The 18,115-nt window shown below is 33.5% G+C and overlaps 1 protein-coding gene across 1 annotated transcript in view; it reads left to right on the top strand.

The window, feature by feature from the left end:
* The window catches only part of LOC149784377 (uncharacterized), a 65,127-nt gene extending 47,012 nt beyond the window's left edge, over positions 1 to 18,115 (top strand). Inside the window, exons 16-20 of the mRNA XM_089932429.1 lie at positions 2,495 to 2,566; positions 3,839 to 3,895; positions 7,807 to 7,980; positions 12,100 to 12,159; positions 14,784 to 18,115. Of these exons, the coding sequence (XP_089788555.1) occupies positions 2,495 to 2,566; positions 3,839 to 3,895; positions 7,807 to 7,980; positions 12,100 to 12,153 (357 nt within the window). The 3' untranslated portion in view covers positions 12,154 to 12,159; positions 14,784 to 18,115. The remainder of the gene's footprint in view (positions 1 to 2,494; positions 2,567 to 3,838; positions 3,896 to 7,806; positions 7,981 to 12,099; positions 12,160 to 14,783) is intronic.

Raw genomic sequence — 18,115 nt, 5'->3', positions numbered from 1 at the left:
TTGGAAATTGTTTGCCCTCGTATGTTACATTCATGGGGAGGCCATCCTTAAGAATTATGTGTGAACATCAAGTCGTCATGCTTAGGGATTTTATGTGGGTGTTGGAGGGGACCACTGTAGGTAAATTAAGATTAAAGTAATTTGTTATTTGATACTGAGCACCAGCTGTTTTGTGGTTGTGTAGGTTGAAGTGTTTAGATAAATGTGTATCACTCATTTTGTGGAAGTCCCTGCAGTGCTCTTTTTTTTTGAAATTCCCTTTTTGGTCTCACCTGCATATTATTTGCCACCTGCGTGAAAGATGAGTAAATAAACATCACATTTGGTGTGTTGATCTTTTAACTTGGAAGTATATTTGAGGATTGTGCTTTTAAAGATTTTTGATGTATACATTTTTATGTAGATAGTGCAGTTCACAGTAACGCAAATCAGACCAATATCTGTCAGATTTTAAGCAAAGTCTGTTTGCAAAATAAATGTGGATTTTGGAAAAGAAAGGGTGACAATAATCCCAAGGGAGTCGATCACACACTGGAGAAAGTTATCTTTGCATGCATGAAGACATTTAGTTTCAGCCTGCCAGAATTATGATCCCTCATAGCTGGAGTGCATAGATCAGAATGGTTTATTTGTCTTGATTTTGTTATATCCTTATCCAGAACTTGAGATGGGTACACTCTGTTCTTATTATTTGCATGAGGACAGATTTGGGTTTCTGAAGGTAAGAATGTTTTGTGCACATATGTTTGCTATATACTTGTGAACACAATGGAGTGGACATGCATTGAAAGGTATGAGATTAATCAGTGTAAATAATAGTGTAAATAAGTGTTTATCAATGGGTTTACAGTGCTACATAAAGCTGCTCCTTTTAAACTATATGAAACTACACACGTTTATCTCAATGCTTATTTGGTCCTGAATGAAAATGGAGCCACTTCAGTTGTAGTTACAGTCCTCCTTGTTAATTTTTTTTCTCTCAAAAATTTGTTTATCTGTTTTGCCATTTTTTTTTGTGTATTTTTTCCACAAAAAGTTGTAGGGTCGGCAGTACAAAATGGGTTCATTTGTGTAACCAGAACCGCACACTCTTTTTATATAGCCTTACCACTATTTCTAAATGGGAAGGCATATCAGCATGGGGTATTTACCAAAAGATTTCATATGGCTGATCCAATATTTCAGTGGCCATCTAGAAAATTTTGTTATTTTGTTATTACTTCAGAACATTTGGGATGGTTTCAGCACTTGGCAGTAAAAAAGAAGAATCAGACTTGGATTACTGGAAATACCTTTTTGGCCTGTAAAGTGTCAATCACTTTGAGTAACTCATTTTTTTAGAATATTAATTAAAAAATTATTTGTTGATGACAATGATAAATAGAATATGTTTGTAAAGTCCTAGTTGTAAAAGTCCTAGTGTATGTTTCTAAAAACCCTAGTGTATGTTTGCAGAAGTCCTACAGTATGTTTGTACAAGTCCTACTACATGTTTGTAACAGTTCTGGTGTATGATTCTGAAAGTCATATGCTTAGATTCAGATGAGTGATCATGAAACCAGTCTTATAAGCTTGAAATTGCTTATACTTCTCAATCAAAACACCTGCATCATCAAGTTTGTGCTTCTCGTGTTGGCTAGAAGTGGTATTGAATGAACAAAAGCACTTTGAAGATGAAAGGGATAAAAGAGGAAATTCAGATTTTGCCAGATGGGCCAAAAATTGAGTTTATTAGACATCATGTCATGTTGATTTGAGTAATTCTTATGGTGGGAGAGATGAATGAGAAAAAGAAAAAAGACCTAAAGATTAGGTCAGGTTGAGAGATCTAACTAAAAGCCGTTGAGTTTCATAGGGTTTGGAACTACATTTTAATTAAAGTGTAAGTGTTTTTAATTGAGTATGTTTACCTTCATTGACACTTCTGAACATTTTTTAATGCATGTTTCCATATTGACAATACAAGTACATAATTTGTTTCACCTTGGTGAAAAGTGGTTTAACTTTCAAAAAAGGTTTCTGTCTTACTTAGAATGTCTTGCTTGTTTTGGCAGGTTTGGAATGCTTGAGATCCTGATTTCTTGGCCAGCTTCTTTTGTATTTGATTTGAGGCCGATGTGAGCCATTTGAGCAGTGTCAGGCCCACTTGGGTCTCTTGATGAGAATTTTGCTTGGTCAGCTGTATATTTATTATATCTCTTTATTTTCATAATTATGTCACAAGGTCTGTTAGAAAAGTATATATGTTAGAGTTACCTTCTCATTTATGGTTATTTTGTACAAAATAATAATGCAGTCCTATTGTCAAGGTACTGTTCTACTAATCTATGGAATTTCCTCAAACTCTTCCATGGTAAGAAAAGTTCCAGTATATTAATATGGTGGTGACCATATCTGTTGACTAATACCAGCATAAATTCTTTGTGGTAAAAATTCAGCCTGGTATAAATACAGTAGATTGTGCCACTTAGCTACAGTCATCTATTTACTGTAGGAAGAAAAACAACGACCAAAGCCACCAAAAAAGAGCCATTCAGCAAAACCAGCAGTAGTTTCACATAAAAAGGTAAAGTAAACTTTTTTCTGCAGTGAACTGTTTGTTGTAACAAAATATTTACTTTAAACTTTGGAACTTGAAATTAATGCAGGCAAATATAGGTTGTTTATATTATGATGGAGTTTTATGCACCAATTAGTGTTTTAATTGTAACTGTCTTTCACTGTATCTGGACAGCTTTTTATTGCATAATTATTAATTACAGTACATAATTTTCATTTAAGTATTTGCAAGTGCATAATTAACTCAAGTTTGTTTTTTTTAACCTGGGCAAGTAGGTATATCCTTCCTCTTTCTGAAAAACAAGTTCACCAAATTCAGATGATAACTACCAACTATGACGGTTCATGAGGAGATAAATGAGTGTCAATTTCAGTTAGTATGACTTTTATCAGATGATACACTATGCGGTGTAATTTCCTGTACAAAGGCATGCCATGTTTCTTGGTATCTTGGGTGTAAGTCGTATTAGGATATAATTTGCTCAAAGTTTCATTGAGAAAAGGGGTGGAGTAATGAAATTGTAACATTGTGTCATTTTTACCCACAATGCCTTGGAGAACATTACCATCAACTTTCAAAATGGCTGCTATGAATGGCGCTTCTAACTGAAATTGAAATTCATGTATTTGCACAAAAGAACCAAATTCTCCTGTTGTCATATTTTTTTTGTTATTATTTTTAATTAAGATTTAAAAAAAATTAAATATACAAATTCTTCACAAAACTTGAATGGTATACCTACTTAAGTGTATAGAAATGTTGTTGTTGTTGTTGTGGGGTTTAACGCCATTTTTCAGCACACGATAGGCTATACATGGCAGCCAGTATTAATGGTGGAAGAAGAACCACTGTATAGAAATAGACTTTTAGTCCCTACCTGATCCACTTGTTGCTTTAAATATTGTACAATCACACACTTCACCTTGCCATTGTATTGTCTATAGGTAGTTACATTGGACGTGAGATGCTTTTTTCCCCCATCACTTACAAGAAACATATTCATTTCATGAATGGACCACAGAATGATTATTCTTCATTTCGTCTCTCAGTGCTCACATAATATTTTATGCACTTGCATGTTTTGTGTCAAACTTTTTAATACTTCATTAATGGAGTTTTTGCAGGGCTTCCTAAGAGTTCATTTTCTGAGCATGTGATGGTCACCTGGTTGTCATGTGACAGCTAATTTGCCTTGATAGCAGTGTTTCTTTACAGCACAACAAATATATGATAATGAATATTATGAATTTATCTTTGAACATTGAATTCTGATTGCAGAAATCTGTGTCACTGACTTCCTCGAAGCCAGCATCCAAGCCTGGCAATGGATTGAAGGTAATAATCAAGTATGTTATGTATAGAGGAGAGGACAGCAAGAAGGAGCTGTCATCTCTGTGTAATACATTCCTCAGAACTATTCCTTAACCTATGTGTACTCCACTATGTTATATGTATTCTTAGGAAATGATGGAGGTTTTTGCTATATGTATCAGACCTAGAGGGATAACTTTTATGCAGTTGTGTTTGTGTGTGTGTGTTTGTGTGAAGATGGGAGAGGTAAACAGTCACAACCTTTCCAATCCTTACAATTTGGTAGTAAGCCTTATATATGACATTTCAATTAAGGACTTTGGCAATAATAGCAGAAATTACCATTGTTGTAGTCCAGTCTGGTTACTGGCTTGTCCTTGTATGATCTGGATGCAGGTTTCATATCAGTTTCAGTGGAATTAGTGATCCTTATTGGCATTCACTGGAATTAGTGATCCTTATTGGCATTTGCTTGAAGTGGCATCCATCAGATGACACTCAAAGGGGCAATAAGCATTTTAAAAAGTTAAAACTGGTAACATAGAAGTGTGAAAAAGAATGTTTAGATTCCCAAGGGAAAAGCAGAAAAGGTAGTAATTAAATTTATTGGACAACATATGTTAAATTAAGCATATCATAGTGGGAGAGATGATTGCTGTTGCTATGTGAAATTTATTTTAATTTAAAAAATATCCAAGCTATAGGATTCAAAAAGCCACTGAGTTCCATAGGAACTGCAGTTTGTGAAACTGTGCTGGACGTAAAAAGGTCTTGGAGCTTTTAGCCTTCATAAGAACAACTCTTGTGGAAAAACACTGACTGCCTTACAGAGAAGATCATATTATGGTTGGTAGGTCTGTGATGTGCAAGAAATATGTGACCCTGTTTTATTTTTAATGATATAAGAATGGATTGATATAAGAATGGATAGAGGAGTGACAAGATTTGCATGGTTTGATTCTGTAATGATAAGTGTGTAGAGAAAGTATATATTGTTTTTTAGAAAACACAAGACTGATTTCACTTTTAAAGTGTTATTCTGTAATATACAAAACTCACTTTTTTATATATATATATATACATTTTACAGGATTTTAGCATTGTCTTTACATTTATTTATAAGGGTTTCTGGGTTTATCTTCAGCAGTTTGTTTACAATTTACCATTTGTAATTTTTTAGAACTGTAGAACCTTTATTGTGTTGATGTGCTGTTAAATGCTAATACATACTGAACCACCATCAATTATGTCTACAATCACTTAAAATAGAAAAACGTGCGAACAGCTTTTTAGACATGAATCAACAGAATTTGACAAAATATGACTCCAAAGAAAGCCTTCTGGCATGTACATGTTCCAGGTTTCTTCTACATGGTCACTGTTACTATAATATACTAAAAAAACATAAAAATGACTTCTCAAAACAGAATTTTACTGAATTTAGATGACGACAATCTGACATCAAATATTGCAACTGTTAATAAAATAGAAGATCCTTTGAATGACTTCTCAAAAACCATTTGACAGAATTTGGCCAAATTTAACAGAAAGCATCTTTGCATAGATAATGTTTGCACAGTTAATGCCAGTAGGTTTCAAATATGGCTGCTAGTACTGGAAAGAGAAAAACTATTAAAAATGTTTTAAAAGGTGCAGAACAGAATTTGTCCTCACAATTTATAGAACTGATGCCAATAAACCAAAAAGACCAGAAAAATATTTACACAGCTTCATCTCAAAAACTGTTTAAGAAAATTTGCCCCAAACTGATGAAAATCATCATGACAAATGGTGTTGATGTAGCATCATATATGGACAAAGGTGAAAGAAATTGTTAGACCATGAAATGATTGTTTTTATAACACATGCAGTCAACAGCCCAAGAGGAAATTTCTACAGAAAGTATCCCACAGATCCAGATTTTGTGGCCAACTGATCTTGAGTTTAGGCAAATGTCAGCCAGGTGAGCCATTTCAGGCCCACGTGGGCCTCTTGCTAGCTCACCCACGCATATGGCCAAGCAAACTTGTATAATCTTGCATCCATTTTGGTTATCCATCCAATAACAATTTATTTTTTTGTCACTTTTGCAGTATTGCACATTTAGCAAAGTATCACTGGTTCCTGCATTTGTGTCCCCTGTATCCCCCAAATCTTCAGCCTGTTTGCCCTCATACCTTATTGGGAAAAAGACTGAAAATTGTGCTTATTGCCTTCTTTGTATGCACTAGTTGAAGTCAGTATGAGTGATAAAAAAGTAGGAGGCAGTTAATTTCCATTTTAAAACAAAACATTCACTGGCAATAAAAAAAACATTCATGGTTTGTGGTAATCCAATGATTTGTAATGTATTATGTTTTGATGACTTCTGTGTAACATGTTTTTGAAGTTTGTCACACTTTTGGCAGTGAGAATTTAATTTAATTTGAAGTTTATCACACTTTTGGCAGTGAGAGTTTAATTTGAAGTTTATCACACTTTTGGCAGTAGGAATTTAATTTAATTTGAAGTTTATCACACTTTTGGCAGTGAGAATTTAATTTAATTTGAAGTTTATCACTTTTGGCAGTGAGAATTTAATTTGAAGTTTGTCACACTTTTGGCAGTAGGAATTTAATTTAATTTGAAGTTTATCACACTTTTGGCAGTGAGAATTTAATTTAATTTAATTTGAAGTTTATCACACTTTTGGCAGTGAGAATTTAATTTAATTTGAAGTTGAATTAATGACAAAAGGGACTATAATACAAGGGACTGTATTTATACATAATACAAGATTCAGATACACAGTCTGTAATTTTATCAATAAATTTATTTGAAAAGAAATGAAAGGGTTGCTATAAATGCCGGTAGATAATAGCTAGATAATGAGTGAAGTTAAATGAGACTAGGGTCCAGAATTCTGTAGTACAGCTTATTTCACGTGAACCATATAACTGAACATCTAAATATTTTCATGAGCTAATGGGGATAAAACAATATGGTAATGTAAGATGATAGTATAGTACGGACTTCAAAGTCATGGTGACAAAATTGCCAAAGCAAATAGATTATGTAAACATTTTTTGGTATTCTTAGTAAATCAGGTACAGTCCACTGCCTTCCTCTTACCCTCAGAAATGTTGTGTGTACCAAATTTTTATTTCTGCTGTTTTTGTAAAATAATTGCAAATGTACTGTAATTCTCAAACATGTCAATCTACCAGTATTAAACTTAAGTTGTACAAAAAGTTTAGAATTCTGTTAGACGAAGCATCTTGCATTATGGTGTTTTTCCATCCATTTTTTTCTTCATCTGTTTACCAATTTCATTTCCATGCTTACCAATTTCATTTCCATGCATCAACCTAAGTCATCCACAATCGAAAGTTTCCCAGCTTTGTGGATGACTTGCATTGGGCATTAGGAAGAACCCTATCTGTGTTGGGGTCAAAAGTCATAGTTACTTACTTGAAAGGAGCAAAATAGTTTCTGCATAGAAGTTTTGTTTATCTTCATAAAAAGCTATTAAACACAGGACATGTGTAAAATGTGCATTCCACAGTGCTTGTAAAAGAAAACTTTGTATTAAATTTTTTTCAGCAGAAATGTGACTTATTTTGCTGGATTAACTTTGAACAAAACATTAAAGAGAATTTGCATGAGAATCTGCAATACATACAGGTTACCATATAAGCTTCTAAACCACTCCCAGAAAGAATTTTTTTTTGTTGAGTATGAACTCTAATGAAAATTTTGTCTGAAATTGAAATGTTTTAACTTTTACATTTCAGTGGTGTATTTTTACAAAGTATCCCAAAAATTAGATCAGAAAATTTTAGTTGAGCAAATACTGAAGTGGCAGCTATGTTGCTTAACTTGAAAAAGTGAATGATTTTAATTGGCAACATTGTGTCTGTTTAATTATTTTAATTGGCAACATTGTGTCTGTTCAGTTACCTAAGCCTTCATCAAAAAAGAAGAAGAAAACTGAAGATGTTGCGACAGGTCTAAGCCAGTTTGTGACAACCAAGATGGCATCATACCGATCTATATACCCTGAGCTGAATGACAGAGAAATAGCCATGAAACTGGCAGGGAAATGGGAGAGACTATCTGACAAGAAAAAGGTAATTCGGCATTAACAACTATACAATTGTAGGAATGATACTAATTCATAAGGACTGATTGATGATTAATAGAGTTTGCAGTAAAGTTGTCCCTTCTTAAAAGTCCAACCCTTCTACAACAGGAAAGTGGCCTTATAAAAGGGATGGTCTTTCTAGAGAGGAATTATACAGATGTAAGTAATTACATACAAAAATCATGGGCATATTATGAAATGTATGTAATAAAATTTGAATTAATGTTGTTTAAATTAACTTTAAAGAATCATCAATTTGTGATACAAAACCAGATCAGAACACAGCTGTTTGGCTATGACCATCATTGTTTGTTGATTCCATTATCCCACAGGTGTAGAATAAATGATAATGTCTTTTTTCAGATGTCAACTTTCTTAACAGTGACCTAAAGACTCTCCACTTTTCCTTCAAAGTGTTTTTCCGTTCTAAACTAAACTGACACCTGATAATGTTTTGTACTTTATGCGACATCTTGTTCCTTCATGTTGTTTTTTGTAGTCATTGTAGTGTTTAGAAAGGAAGTGAGCTGACCGACGTGTTTCAGTCTGGTACATTTTGTAGTTACCAGAGAGAAACCATGATGACTATTTTTTATTTTTAATTTATGGTGACTGGGTGCCTTACTGAACAATAACAGACCTGCCAACCTTTACGATTTGCCATGTCTTAGGAAATATAATTGTTTGCAGTAAAATCCAGATAGTGATTTTGATCCGTCAGATTCAGTGGAATTTGTCAGGGAACCAGAAAATAATTTTACCCAAATACCTTGGATGCTTTAAACTGCAAATATTTTGTGATGCATATTGTCTGCTTGATCAAGTTATTTCTTCGAGATTTAAAAAAAAAAATGGCATCCAACAAGCAAGCAGTGAGGAAGAAAGGAAAAATTTACCTCTTAGAACTATAACCTTTTAAGAAGGTTTGAATAGTACCGAAGAATAAAATGGAATATTCATATTCTTGGGGGGAAAAGCAGGAAGGGCAGGAATTATCTTGTGTTGTTTTGAATATGTTACATGGTGGGAAAGATGATTGCTGTCACCAAGGCTTTTTTTCCTCAGTGGAATGCATCAAGTTGAGAGATATCAAGATGCCGTTGAGCTCCCTAGGGAACTGCCATTTGTGAAACTACTGGAAGTAATATAGGCTAAAGTAAATGTTATGAACTTTTGAATTGAACGTGATGCTTACCATCGGAACATCAGTCTTGAATCACACTTCTGGACTTTTATTGCATGATTTCCGGCTTGACAATAGCAGTACATAATATTTTGTTACACCCTACTGGAAAATGGCCCAACTCATGGAAAAAAATTGACTGCCTTACTGAGAATGTCTTGTTAGGGTTGGCAGGTCTGCAATATTTGGTTCTCAGTTCTTGTCTCTTTTGATTATTATTGGTGATGATAATAACCAGTAATTTTCAAAAGTAACAAAAATATTATCATAAGAAACAGCTGTAAGGATAATCAAATTACATATCTCCTTGTATGGATTAAAGTTAGATCATGTATTGGAACAAAAGTCAGTGTATTGAATTTAGAAATCAGTCGAGTTGGAAGGTCCTGCTGGTGACCAGTTTAGGGTTGCAGAAAGAAACAAAAGGTTGGGAACCACTGGTCTTGTGGCTTTTATAGTACAAGAAAAGACAACATTGGAGAGGAAAAAATATTTTTCTAGACATCCAAAGGGCTTGTATTTACAGGGTTGTATAAAAAATACATTCCGGAATGAAAACTTGCTTTTTATTAAAAAGGAATTATTTTTTTCTTTGATTGATAGTCGAATGAGCATCATACAGATATTACACCCTGCAGATTTTGAAATTAATCAATTTTTCACCTAGTCAGAATTATATTGGACCGTGAAGAACGTTAATGATAAAACATGATGAAGCAAAAAACGAAGCAGATTGGAGGCTTCAATCGTGCACCAAGCTATTGTTCCTTTCCCACCAATACTTTCATTTATTGTTAGTGTTTTAATGCATGCTTTTTAGCATTCATCCATCTTGTGTTATTTGTGAAGAACAAAAGTTGAAATAGAATAAAGTTTGAATATAGAAAAATAAAACACACCTTTTTTTGTCTAGCTTTGATTTTCGGGTGATAAATTTTTCCCAGATGTTCTATTAAAACATGCTGATAGGTTAAAGCTATAAGAAGTCCGTTCTCGTGTATCAAAAATGATTCAGAAATCACACCATTAATGCCATGCTTTCATTATTGATCCAAACCGACATTGATATACATGTAGACATGACAATCATAAAAGCCTACAGTTCCCAGCGTTGCATAGAATTATTTATTTTTGTGTATGATTGACGTCTATTTTGCTTCTTATATTTAACACATATTCTGGTAGCTTTGGTGTGTTATAGAAAAGGTGAATAATTTAGATAAATAATCATATAAATATTGGCAGTGGCAATAAACCAATAAATGTGAAAGTAACAAATATTTTTAGCTGTAACCATTGTAAATGAATGTATATACACAACAGACCTGCCAACCCTTATGATTTTGCCTAAGTCTTACAAAAATTACCCTTAAAATACTTACGATTAAAAAGTAAAAACTATGGAAAAATGATCATTGCCGAAAAATCTGGAAATGTTGATTTTCCGTGTTTGATTTGGATCTGGATTTCATATTAGAATTAGTTAAATTGGTTAGGGAACCAGACTAACTGTATAGGAGTTCATTGGACGCTTTTAACTGCACCTATTTGTTCATGTGAAGCATCTGCATGATCAAACTGTTGATTAAAGTTTTTAAAAAAAATGGCATCCAGCAAGCGATGCATATTTGAGACAAAAGGGAAAATAAGCTTCTTGAAATTGTTAATAATCAACAGAGAAGAATAAAAATATTCAGAGTCTTGTGAATAAAACCTGCCGGAAGGGACACAATTCCATTTATTGGACATCATGTGCCAATTTGAGTGTGGCTCATGGCGGGTGATATGATTGCTGTTGTCGTGTAAAATGGAAAAAGAATTTCCAAGAATTGTGTCAAGTTGAGAGACATCAGCAAGCCATTGAGCTGCATAGGGGTTGGAACTGAAGTTTGTTTAACTTTACTAGTGGTAAATAAAGTCTATGTGTACTTTACAAACTTTTGAATACCAAACTTGTACTTTTATTTTCCAGCTTTACAGTAGCAGTTTATGATATTTTGTTACACCTTACTGAAAACTGGTCAAACTTATGGGAAAGAAATCCACTGCCTTACTGAGACAAACTCATCAAGGTTGGCAGGTCTTATACAGTATTCTTGCTTGTTTGTCACCAACAGAAAGTATGTAGACAATATTCATATTTGTCACATATACATTATAGATGATGTAAAAATTGTGTATTGAGAAACTGGTACACCCCCAACCACCAGATTCTGCTGTAATTTAACATTTTATTTACTGGAGAGCATGACTACATGTTATTTTTCAAGGTGACACTGGTTTAGAGCAAGTCATCTCTGGTCCCACTCAGTACAGCCTGGCCCACTTGGTACAGCCTGTGGGAGTTTGGAGTTGTTGTAGGTTTTTTTTTTAAATTAGTTTGAATGCTACATTTAAAGTGTCCATGATTGAGTTTAAAGTGTCCATGATTTAGTTTGAATACATTTCAAGTGTCCAAGATTGAGTTTAAACATTATATTTAAATTGTCTATGATTAAGGTTGCATTATTGCCGATGTATGCAATTTTAATTGTACATGTCATTCATTCATAAATTTGTTGCACTGCTTTCTATGTTGTGTGGGCTTGTGTTGTCATGCTAAAACAAATTAAAATATAGGATTAAAATCTTGAAAGGTTGTGTTTATCATGCACCCTATGGTTGATGATGAATGCAAATATCCCACAGCTTGTATTGGTACAGTATCAAAGGCGGTTTAGCATTCAAAAGCCTGTGAAGGAAAGGATTTCTACATGCATCTAATGAAAACTGTAATGGACCACAAATCTTCGATTTCCTGATACCCTTTACAGAAACATTTCAGCTGTTAGAGGAAGTTCATTGCTATGGCAGCAAGCGTCAGTTGAGAGTTAATAAATTAAGTCACACTTTCACGCAACTGTTTTTTTTTTTCTATTACAGAATAAGTATGTGAAACTTGCCTTGAAAAAAATGACATCTGAAGAAGTTGATTGACAGAAGGTAAATTTTGGTCATTTGACACTTTTATCAGTGTTATGGTTGTTTTAGATTTATTTATGTGTTTATGTATAGAATTATAATTGATGGTTAAACGTTTGTGACAGAAGTCTCTTCAACCTAAGAGATGTTTTTGGTGGCATTGGCAGCACACTCATAACTGCTGAAAATTGTTACAGTTTTTGAAGGTAAAGAAATGGTGATACTAACTAACAAGCATAGCTTTTGTTTTTCCCCCACCCACCTACCCTATGCCCATCTCCACATCTGCACCTGATCCAATTTTTATGCCATATAAATAATTTTCTTAATATTAATAGGACGACTGAGACCTCTTCAATGGAATCACTGTTACTTATAACCCTCTTGGATTTGGGAAAATGTAATTAGATCATGCGTAGGTCTTTGACCTGTTAATACCTTTGTGCTATTTTTTAAAAAATTTATTCTTTGTTAGTCTATTTTTTATTTATTAAGGCCCTATATATATATATGTGTGTGTGTGTGTGTGTGTTGACCCTATATGAATCCCCCTTTTCCATCCATCTTCTTTCAGCCACCATAGAACAGAAGCTATTCAATATAATTTGGTGACATTTAGTAGCTAAATTCCATATTACCTGTAGATTTGCTTTTAATGGTTTTGTCTTTCAAGTCCAGTTATGTAAGTTATTGCCGCTCGTCAATAAATTACAAATCTTAACTACTGTAACCAGACTATGCTGATGCAATTTGGTATGTACATTGTTTTGTTGGCCTAAATGTGCCTTTTTTTCTTCTTTTTGTTAACCTCATTTTGGATTGGGCTATGGTCATTAAATCAGTTAACCTCATATGTTTACACAGAATGAAGTTTGCAATCAAAACGATTCAAGAACCATTTATTTTCTGATGGAATTTGGTTAAAATATTCTCTCTTAGACCTGTGTCCCTTGTGAATCTTGACTCAACTTTTCCATTTTGATCATAGTTATTGCCCTTTGTGGATATCTTCACAAGGAATGTTGCCTTTAAGAAGCATTGTTTTATGGACCTTAGTATATCTTCTGTATATTTATTTTGATCTACTTCAGTTTGTACGGTCCATCTCAGTCTACTTAATATCTTTACATATTATTGATCTACCACTGAAAGAGTTGAATTTCTTAATTTCAAGCCATCCACATCATCACTTACAGGAGTCATGGACCCTGGTAATCCAATCTTCTCTTAACACTTTATTTTGGATACAAAATCTTCATTTTTACATCCATTGGAACAAATTGTAGTGAGCATGGTCGAATGTACGGAACAAAATTAATGGCCTCAATGAGGTGGTCTTGTTTGAATTGGCAGGTCGGCATATATCTTTACAAAGGATTGTACATGGGCTGTTTTGGGGGTAAGAAAGATGTCAATTAGTCATTGTTAATGAAAGAAGAAAATAGTTTTTGTGTAGTAACTTTACTTGAAGACCAGAGAATTTATCCACAGCATGTTTAGGGTTTGCACTTGAGTTTGTAAAAGGCCTATTTATTTGGGAGTCAAAAGAGAAAAGGTCAAGATAATATGGAGAACACTTTTCAACAATTACACTCGGACTTTGTGAAGTTATTTTACTCTCCAACGATGATATTAGTCTGCCCTGCTTGTCATTGAACTACATTTAGTCTGAAAAACATAATTGCATAGAAACATTCATGGAAAACAATGTCCAAAAATGTGAAAAAGTAATTTGGTTCCAAATTTCTGGTGTCCATAAAAACTGTCCTTTAATGGACATTAAAATGACTACCTGCTGTGGATTGGCAATTCATTTTAGTGAGCCCAACCGTGAGATTTGGGGTTAACCAGCATTAGACCAACAAGACTTCACAATTAACTGGCTAGACACTTAACTAGATTCACATTTTGCATCACTTGCTGTAGTCAACCTAGCTGCTGTCAGATAAAAATCAGTATCCATTTGGGTTAATTTTAAGTGGACTGACAGGGCACTGGATTTCACTTTTTTCAATTAACCTATCTGCAGAAAAATAACAATATCTAGTTGGGGTTAGCCTACAGTAGACTGGCAGGGCATTTTACTTCACTTGCTTCATTTTAACCAAGCCAGTGTTAGGCATCAAGTAGGGGATTAACCAGTAGTGGCATTTTGCTCTGTTTAACTTACAGTTATATGCATACTATTTTGCTCTGTTTATTGTAGCTACAGGTATCATGCATGGTATTTTGTTCTATTTAATGTAGCTACAGGTATCATGCATGTTATTTTTGCTCCGTTTAACCTAGCTACAGGTATCATGTTTGGCATTTTGCTGTTTAACCTAGCTACAGGTATCATGCATGGTATTTTGTTCTATTTAATGTAGCTACAGGTATCATGCATGGTATTTTTGCTCCGTTTAACCTAGCTACAGGTATCATGTTTGGCATTTTGCTCAGTTTAACCTAGCTACAGGTATCATGCAAGAACTTAATTGCTGACATTTCTCAGTAAAGCAACAACAAAAGAAAATGATTAAGAAATGATCAAACTTTTAAAGCTAACTTTACGTATTATTTGGCATTTTGTATTTGTGTTGAAATTTTGATTGTTTAAACTTTGGTCTCATTGTTAAATTTTTTTGTGTTTGTTTTATAAACAGAACATTGGGACAAGTATTCATCAAGATAGCCTTTGCACCAATCAAGATTGAAATTATCCAGCATTTATGGTACACTAGTGTACTATGTCCAGGGAAATGAAAGATGATAAGTTGGTTTAACACTTCAGAATGCTGATATCTGTACTTCAGTTTTGAAAACACGTTGTGATACCGCTGTGTTCTATGAAAAGGAAGAGTTAATTAATTTATTTGATTTATGCATAGTATTTAAAATAGTGTTGTCTTCCTGTGAAAGACATGGAGAATAAGATTTTAAAAAATTACACCATTAAACGATATATTGCTTAATTTATCGTCAAAGTTGAGGGAATATTTGAAATCTGTGTTAAGACATTTCTTTCACAAGTATAATGAAGTTAAATTTTCTTTAATATCTTTATATATTATTGATCTGCCATTGAAAGAAGTGAATTTCTTAATTACGGTATTCATTTAAATGAGTGACACTGATTTTATATTTCCAATGTAGTGGTTGGTACTTTGAACATGCATCATCTAAAAATCATTTGTCACATGACTTCACGTGGTTAAATTTTAAATGTGCGAAGCTTCAAAATCAAAAACACTTCCATACTATTCAGGCGATTTCTTTCCTTATGGGTTTTAATGAATATTTTGAAATCAAGACAAATCACGCTGAAGCTGCGTCAGTTTTTCCCCATTATTGGTGGGAAAATGTGAAAGTTGTTACATACAAAAGTTATGTAATCACTGTTTGAAAGGAATATTAGGAGACATTTTTAAATTTGCAAGTGAGAGAAGCTTGTATTTTATATATAATTTAATGGTGGAAAAGAACCCATTTCATTGTAAATGATGGTCACTTCTTTAGAATTATAATCAGTTGATGGAATTGTATATTACTAGGGTATATATGCCTGCCATTTCATAGTGAAAGATGGAGTAGTTTTGGAGTTTTATGCAGTTGATGGAATTATTTTTTACCTTAGTATGTAATGTACAAGACTTGCCCATAGCATTTGAAGTACTGTAACATGGTTTTAAGCATCAAAGTTTTTCTTTTTATCATCTGAACAGCAATTATCATTTCATTTTGTTAACTTTATTGATTTTTTGAAACTGCAGTATGTTGTCTTAAGTTGTTAGTTTGTATTGTCAAATTGTTTGGGATTTTAGTTGTTTATAATGCACTTGTGAAACAGAATCCACAAATGTATGAATTGTAAGAAACTTTTATGACTAAATGCCAGTATATTTTCTTACTCTAAATCAGGGGTGCACAATTTTTTTTCGGGCAAGGGCCGGATTGCATTTTTTAAGACCACTCGAGGGCCGCAGACACTAATTTCTTTAATATAATTACTGTTCACAGTCTAGATTTCTGTGTTTTAATTTGCCCTGAGGGCCGGATAGAACACATTCGCAGACCGTATCTATCCCGTGTGCCAGGGGTTGTGCACCCCTGCTATAGATATTTGCAAACCTTCTTCATCCCTGGTTATCAATGGACACAGCTGAACATCTGTCTTAATTGTGTAAATCATGTTTACAAAAAAAACTTCCAATATCTTGGCCAAAATTGCTTTTTGATCAAAATATTTGGCAATATTTATTCAACTCTTTCCATCTTGTCTGGAAATTAGACTACACATGCCTTGGGTGTTCTGTTTTGAGGTTATATGCATAGATCATGAAATGTCAATGTTAGGGAAGGCTTGCTTTTTCCTACAACGTTCTGAAAGATGTATGGGGAAGAAATTTGTACTCGTTCATTATGGCAATATTTTTTGGTTTGGGTTGGTGTTTTATGGCACAAGTCAGTTATTTAATGCTAAGACAATTGAAGTAAAGTGCCTTGCCCAAGTACACACATCAGTAGCTGCATTCTTTCAGTAGCAAGTCCAGCATGCTGACCACTCCGCCACTGCAGCTCCCATTTTTTGGTGGAGTTAATGTGTAATTTCGTATTGGTGTGCTAATGCTGCTGAATTTGAAATTAAGTACAGATATGAATATTACAATTTCTCTAGTGGTTATAGTATATACTATATACATTGGGACACCATAAAGTTGTTTTTTTTTCATGTGCACCGTGTGTTCTGAGCAGGGTTCCTACGATCTTTGACAGATTGGGAAAAACGAGGTAGCATTTTCAAGGCCTTGAAAGTTTGGGAAAATCGAGCAGATTACCCTGAGGTCTTTAAAAGTCTTTGAAAATTGAAATAAACCCAAACATTTTCTTTCCATAATCACAAATAAAATTGTCCAGGGTTGTTAGAGTTGGATGTAGTGGAGTTTTCCTGGTTTCTTTCTTTTCATGATCTGTTCATTTTCATTGCCACTACATTCACAAACGAGCATTTTGATTTTCATGATTAAACAATACTGTAGCATTTTGCATTCATTATTTTCTCATATAACTTGTATACAAAATGTTAGCGAAAATAGGTCTTGGAAATCTCTGTCATCTTTGAAAGTTTTGGGAAAGACTTTGAATTTATCATTCAGAATTCTGTATGAACCCTATCTAAGGGGTCTCCTTTTTTTTGTCACAAGTTTTGTGACACCTTTATATCTTAATATCAATCTTTACCCAAGTGTTTATTGTCATCTCTCATCATAACAAACAGGCATTCATGTCTGCATAGTACAGTGGTATGCACAGCATTCATGGTCTTCAAGTATACATTTTTTTAATCTAGCAGAAAGATTCACTCTTACACTAAATGTATTTTCTAATGAAGAGTTGTATTTTATCGTTGTTTACTTGGATTTAATTGGTTATTTTTGTCACCATATGCCATTACATTTTCAATCCTAAGAGGAAAACCAAGCACGATTCATTTATCTATTCAAATCCGACTTAAGCAATACATAATCTATATTACAGGATCATGCAGAGTTTGGATAGTGGATACATTTGTCTTTGGGTAAATTGCTTATGAAGAACAAAAATAAGAAAAAAGAACATTTTATTCACCTACATTATTGATCATGGGGTGGGTCAGCAAATTCAACTTTTCATTTCTCAAGTTTTGGAACATGTATCTACATAAAATGAAATTTAGGCAATGGGGATTTTCATTTTTTTCTCGAACCAAGATATATGTTAAATATGGTAGTCTATTTTTTCTTGCTTTGATTTTGACAGCTTCTTTATCTTTTAATTGAAGGATGTAATTTGTATTTGTTTTTATCAAGTTTATCTTTAATTAATTTTAGAACATGCGAGCAATCATGCTTTTATTTATTTAGCTTATTTAGTTTTCGAAAATATGAAACAAAACTGCCATCATCATAATCATGAAGAAAAAAAAGGTATAAATTAAAAATAAAATTGTTTAATTATA

Source organism: Sinohyriopsis cumingii, chromosome 14 (assembly GCF_028554795.1).
Source record: "Sinohyriopsis cumingii isolate HCF-2022 chromosome 14, ASM2855479v2, whole genome shotgun sequence".
In the NCBI taxonomy this organism is placed as follows: Eukaryota; Metazoa; Mollusca; class Bivalvia; order Unionida; family Unionidae; genus Sinohyriopsis; species Sinohyriopsis cumingii.
Note: the sequence above shows the minus strand (reverse complement) of the source record. Positions and strands in the feature narration are given on the sequence as shown.